The sequence below is a fragment of the Pseudonaja textilis genome, chromosome 1, assembly GCF_049901715.1.
Source record: "Pseudonaja textilis isolate UNSWEBS1 chromosome 1, rPseTex1.2, whole genome shotgun sequence".
NCBI lineage: Eukaryota > Metazoa > Chordata > Lepidosauria > Squamata > Elapidae > Pseudonaja > Pseudonaja textilis.
In genome coordinates, this window is record NC_141990.1 from 23,109,579 (window position 1) to 23,116,553 (window position 6,975).

Consider the following 6,975-nt stretch of genomic DNA (forward strand, 5'->3'; position numbering starts at 1 on the left):
AGCAGCCAATTCCATGAACTTAGTTCTGCCTTACATATTCATGCTTTGATCACAGATATATATTTTTTGTGATCAGTTTGTTTGTTTTTGTTGCAGTGCAGAGTTACATGAGACAACCATTTTAAAAATGCCATTCTTAACTTAAAATTGTTTGTTTTAAATTTATTACAACTATTATGCTACATAATACTTTTTATACATAGTTAATATGCCCTGTCTGAGTGAATGCAGAGAATGTAAAGTTTCTACTTAAGGACCCAGAATTGTTACATAGTTGAATAGTTCATTTATAAAAGAATAAGTAAATAAACAAACTGTTCCCTTTTCCTTTAGTGGAAAGCGTTATATTCTATGTTTGCAACCAAACAGCAAGCAATAACCCATGTTCTTGTTGTATCTCAATGCCTCCTGGAAGTGCAACAAGCATTTTACCAGACTTGGATTTCAAAAACAAGAACAGAGAGGAGGAAATTTCATGAACTAAAAGCAATTTAGCTTCCAAAAATAAGAATACAATGCTCCAGAGACAGCGCACAGATAAGTTCTGGGAATAGGCCAGGAGGAACACTTCAAGAAAAGGAAGATCCCATATACCTCTGACTGAGAGTACCCAAGTATTCAAAGGGCATGATAAGAAGGAGAAGAAGTTAGAAATGTATTCTGTAGGCTTCATTCATTTAACAAGATCAGACAAAGGTGTAGCAAATACCTTTGCAAAATCCATAACCTGTATCTTAGGGAGTCAAATCCAGATATTTAATTACTGCTAACCTGAGGTTTTTGTCATTTAGCATTGGGTGCAAATTCAGTTTATATGATGACTTTATACTAGCAATGGCAATAGCACTTAGACATATATACTGTTTCATGGTGCTTTATAGCCTTCTGTAAGCAGTTTTCAGAATCAGCCCCCAACAACCTGGATCCTCATTTATAGTTCCAAGGTATTCAGCAGACCCCGAGAAAGGGTTAATTCAGTAACTAAGTTAAGCATGTCTTGTGAACAAAGTCAGACCCTCACTATTTTGTGGGGGATTGCAGCATTGTTGGTTTCTGGTTTCTGCCCTTTTGTTCGGAGGAGAGCAAAGTTACCGTCACCATTCACCACCTGCCCAAAGGCATCAACAGGAAAAGTGAATGAGCAAAAAGGTCCAGGCAGGAGGAAAGTAGAATAGTGCCAGCCTTTTGAGGTAGTCCAGACAAGAAGCACAAACCATGAGTACTCATATTACCTTTGTTGTCAGCTTAGAGTAACAGTCTTGCAACTCTGAAAGCACTGCTCCCTTCTTTTACTTCTACATTCCAGAAAACTAGGGAGAGTCCCTTCTGAGTGGCTTCCCTTGCCCCTTTTCCTTCTGTGGGCTGAGATACCTTTTTCATGGCAATTGACTAAAGGTGAAGGTTCCCCCTGCACATATGTGTTAGTCGTTTCTGGCTCTAGAGGGCAGTGCTCATCTCTGTTACAAAGCCGAAGAGCCACTGCTGTCCAAAGTCATCTCCGTGGTCATGTGGCCAGCATGACTAAACGCCAGAGGCGCACAGAACGCTGTTACCTTCCCACCAAAGTGGTCCCTATTTTTCTACTTGCATTTTTACATGCTTTCGAACTGCTAGGTTGGCAGAAGCTGGGACAAGTAACGGGAGCTCGCTCCCATTACGTGGCGCTAGGGATTCGAACTACCGAACTGCCGACCTTTCTGATTGACAAGCTCAGTGTCTTATCCTCTGAGTCACTGTGTCCCTTTTCTGGGCAATTGGCTAGTCTTTGGCTATTCTTCTTGTCTCCCAGGGTCATTCCCCCAATACCATTGCATGGAGGCAGAGCAATAAGCACATATGTTGAATATGTGGTGTACCCTCCGCAAGAATGCCTGTGATGAGATGGAAGCTATCGTTTGCCAACATTTTTTCCCCCTCTCTCTCCCCAGGCCGTCTTCTACACAGCCACTCTTACCGCTATCCAGAGCCCTTTGCCAACCAATCTGTTGTACTGGTAGGCGCTGGTCCATCAGGAGTTGACCTGGCCTTGCAACTCTCCAGTGTAGCTGCTCAAGTAGTACTCAGCCATAAAAGGCAACATGTGTGCGGGCTGCCCAAGGATGTGATACAGATGCCTCCACTTCTGAAAGTGGGGCAAAAGACAGTGGTATTCACAGACGGTTCTAAGATGCCAGCTGATGTCTTGATTCTCTGTACAGGCTACAAGTACAGCTTTCCCTTCTTGGACTTGGCCCAGTTGGGCTTACAAGAGACAGATTATGGAATGGGTCCCCTGTACCAGCATTTACTACCTCCCCAGCACCCATCACTCTTCTTGATCGGGGTTTGTCAGCAGATATGTCCTTTCCCACACTTCCACTGCCAGGTGCTATTTGCGCTGGCTGTGCTAAGTGGGCGCTGTTCCCTCCCTTCTGTGGCCGACATGGAGGCTGAAGTCCAAAAACAGCTGGGACTATATTTGAAGAATGGAGGGTTGGCTCGGTACTTCCTGAAGCTGAAGGAACAGCAGTGGAGTTATATGGACAACCTAGCTCACCTTGCTGGCTTCCCACCTGTGCCACCTGCTGTCCAACAAATTTATGAAGATACCCATGCCAGCCGTCTCTGCAATGTGAGCACCTATCGTAGCAGAAACTATCGGCTATTGGGCCCAAGTGCTTGGGAGTTGGTGCAGGATTGGGGTGAGAATTGCATAAAGACTGGAGATACAAAATGAGGACCCTTAATCCCCACGTGGCAGTCTTCTCTCTTCCTCTGTGTGGTTTTCCTTCTAAGGCCCAACGGCAATCAGGGGGAGTTGGGCCAAGAATTGCCGGGTGAGATAGAGAAAGAACCAAGTCCTCAGATGGCATAATTGAGGTACAAGCAAGAAACTTGAAGCAGATCGTAAAAAGGGAGAAATAATGTATATTCCATCTGTAAAAGAAGAGGGGACTAGATTCACACAACATGCTTAATCCTAAACCAGGTTTTATTTAAAAACAAACAAACAAACAGTTGGTCTGTCTACGTGGCTCTCTATGGCCAAACTAACAAATTGACAAAGTTAAGTGACAAGCTAGTTTAGGGGCATCCACCCTGGGGCATGTTTTAAAAAGTCAGGAGGAAAAACTACAATCTTGGCTAGTTTGATTGGTTTTGCACAGCTAACCAATCCCAGTTTTGTTTAGTGTGGTATGGTGCAACCGCTAACTACAGAGTGTCCAGCCCAGGTTTTCTGGTGTGCTCTGTGACTGGGCGAAGCTAGAAAGCCAGGGTTCCTTAATTAACAACTCTTTTTGACTATGCATCACACTGCTTACCACGGTCCAGAAAATATCTGCCCTTTGTGTCCCCATGTAAATAATTAGAAATAAAGAGAACCTGATTCCAATGAAAATGAGAAAAAAATAATCCAGTTAAACTCTGGTCCATAATCTAAGTTTCCTTTGGTTCAACAGAGATAGGAAGTATAGGAGGGAAGAGGCAGATCACAGATAGTGTTTTATACCAATCTGTTTTCTTATGTTTGCATTATATGTATCTTTGAAAGAAATGAATGGAAATTCATAGCAGTGTTTTAATTTGGGAGCTAGAAAGTTCTTCTGGTAATATCTAATTGAGGGGACAAAGAATAAACCAAAATCATAATCTATCTGAATTGAATGCATTTCGTATTTTAAACAATTCCTGTCTCAAAAGATCTTAGAGTCGTTAGAGAATACTTTTAATGAAAAAAGAGAAAAATGTATCTGGGCTAGGTTCACACAAGTTCCTAATTACTGAACTGATTTGTTTCTGGATTTGCACCAAACAGTACACTAAACTGTAAACTAACCACATGTGTGGGCTTTCCATACTATGGTAAGCCATGGAAAATTAATGGTTTCACCATAGCCAAGCTTAGCAATGTTATGCAAATGAAGCTTTAAGATCTTTAACAGACCTCATTAAGCCAGCGTACAAATACAAACATTGTCTGAGCTTTTGTGAAGCTTGTCCTTTGTGTTCATGCACGCACAAGGTTGTTTATCCTTTACAAAGAAGAGAGAAAGAACCTCAGTGGCAATATTAAAAGAAGTCAGGTGTCTTTTGTATTACACTTGAGCCCTGGTCCCTAGATAGGTTTCGAATAAAAACGTGGAGTTGCTTTTTTATTGTCATCTGCTGGGACAGACTTCCCATTTCCAGTTCGTAATGTATAGTGCTAGAAACCGGTGATCTTCTACCCATGTATTAACAAGACCTGGCCATGATTCACTTCCCACTTTGGATGAGACAAGCCAAGTTCTGCCTTTTTCTGAACACTTAATACGGTGTTTGTCAACCTTAGCAACTTTAAGATACGTGAACTTCAACTCCCGGATCTCTTTTGCCAGCTGGAGAATTTTGGGAATTGGTCCTCACATCTTAAAGTTGCCAAACTGGAAAAACAGTGACTTAAACATATAGCCAGCACTAATGTGGCCATAATGAGGGCCACTGTTTCATTCAATGTCTGCATTTGTGCGCATGCATGCACATGAATGCAAAATGACAAATAAAAAGGAAGTTGTCCTTCATGCCTGAGGCTTACCTGAAAACATCTATGCCCTTCTTTGGCCCAATAGTGGGTCCCACAATGATGCCATAAAACCATCTATAGATTTCATCTGGCTTTTGGTGAATATGAGTTTACAAACTGTTCTCCTTATAAGCAGATGCTTTTGCAAATGGAGAAACTTCAACACAGCTGCTGTGTGTATCCATTATATGTCCTCATTTTCCCTTAGCCCAAAAATTATCTCTCCTTGATTTAAAAGTTCCAGCCCTTCTCTACTTCCCTAATACATTTTTTTAAAAAACTTTTGAAGCCATTATGTGCTCTCGATCATACTTCTAAATTTGACATCCAGGTTCATATCTGAAGTACATGATAAAAAGGAGAATCCAGATATACTTAAGGTTTTTATTATTCCAATGACTTCAGTCAAAACACGTACTGGTGCTGAATTCCATTTACAATGCTTTAAACTGAAATGAGTCAGTCTTTCTGTAATTTCATCTTCCATCTTCGATGCATTAGAGGTACACAGTGATTTGTTGTGTAGACAGTTTACTTTATCCTCTACAAACATTTGGTTTGGGGGAAAATGTGGGGTTTTTTTTATAAATTTGTATTGGTTTTTAAGACAAACAGAAAAAACATAAAAACTGAGCCATCTTCCATATATATATACATACAGTGTGTCAGTTGGTTTACAAATTGTTTTGTGCTTCCATTTTGTAGTCTTCAATTACAATTACACTGTATAATTCTTATATTTTCAATCAAATATTAAGTACATTAATATCATTGTTAATCAATCATTTGACTATACTTTTATTCATTCCTGTTTTAGGAAATAATCCATATTTTATTTAATTTGTTTTATGGCAGTTCATATTATCATCTCAAATCTATCCTACAATCATTTTGTAAATATAATAAGAAAAGAATACATTATATATTTATTATTTCCTAAGAATCTACATATTTCATTACCATGTTTTATTGTCTAACCATTGATAGAATAGATCCCAAATTTTATAAAATTGTTTATCATCTTGTTCTCTGATTTCAAATGTCAAACTACTCATTTCAGCATATTCCAATATTTTCTTAATGATTTCCTCCTGTAATGGTATTTTCTCATTTATCCAGTTTTTGGCAAATACAATCCTAGCCACTGTTAATACATTTACAATCAGGTATTTCAATTCTTTACTATATATTTCAGGCAAAACTCCCAATAAAAATATCTCTGGTTTCAAGTCTATATCCTTTTTTATCATTTTTTCCAACCACGTGTGGATTTTAGTCCAGTATTTTTTGGCATCTGCACAAGTCCACCATATATGGCAATATAAGCCTGGTATCTGATGACATTTCCAGCATTTTTCGGATTTGTTCTTGAACATTCTTGCTATTGTCGGGGGAAAATGCCACCTGTAAAACATCTTATACAAATTTTCTTTATATGCTGTTGACATTGTCATCTTATAATTTTAAGATCACAATTTTTGCCATTTCTCTAGATCAATCCCATATCCAAAATTCTTCCCTGTTTGGGGGAAAATGTTATTAGAGCCAGAAAACACTTTGACAATTTCCATGAGAGATGCTGAGTGCAGGATAATGAAGCAGATTAGGGATCTGAAGAGCCGAGGTGGCACAGTGGTTAGAATGCAGTACTGCAGGCTACTTCTGGCTGCCTGCAATTTGGTAGTTCGAATCTCATCAGACTCATGGTTGACCCTTCCAAGGTCGATAAAATAAGGACCCAGATTGTTGGGGGCAATATGCTGACTCTGTAAACCACTTAGAGAGAGCTGCAAAGTACTGTGAAGCTGTCTATAAATCTAATTGCTATTGCTATCTAAACCAAGAACACCTGCAGGAATCTCAGATACTGGCCAGAAAATTGGGTGGTATCTTTTATGTCCCCCCCACTCTGATAAATATGTAGAAAACTGGATTCACTTAATGACTGCCTGATTCCCTTAACTGCAGTGATCCATTTAACAACCATGGCAAAAACAAAAATCACAAAATTGGGTGTGACTCACAACTACCTGGGCAATGGAAATTCAAGTCATAATTATGGTTGTAAGTCAAGGACTACCTGTAGCACCACCTTAATGCTAATTTAACTCAACACATCTTTTCCTGGGCCCTTTCTGCTAGGGTGCAAGCCTTGGAAAAGGTAGAGCTTGTTTAAGGATCAGTGAGGGGAAAGAAGATGCCTTTGAAGAGTCTGTACACTATTTTGCTTCAGACCTAAACACCATTCCCTTCCAAGGACAAACAATTACTTAAAGTGGCTTCATTCAAACCCAAAACAAGGATCCTTTTTAGTTATGCCATAGTCAATTGCTTGGGAAACTTTTGCCAGGTTTGTTTATTCATTTAATTTAAATTTATTGACTGCCCAACTCCAGTGGACTCCTCAGTGTGAACTGGGGACTTTATAATTT

General features: G+C 39.6%; 1 protein-coding gene across 2 annotated transcripts in view; it reads left to right on the top strand.

The window, feature by feature from the left end:
- LOC113441472 (uncharacterized) overlaps nucleotides 1-3,634 on the top strand; it is an 11,362-nt gene extending 7,728 nt beyond the window's left edge. For both annotated transcript variants that reach the window (XM_026708493.2, XM_087928608.1), the window contains exon 6: nucleotides 1,929-3,634. In XM_026708493.2, coding sequence (XP_026564278.1) covers nucleotides 1,929-2,716 — 788 coding nt within the window. In that variant the 3' untranslated portion in view covers nucleotides 2,717-3,634. The remainder of the gene's footprint in view (nucleotides 1-1,928) is intronic.
- Nucleotides 3,635-6,975: the final 3,341 nt, after the last annotated feature.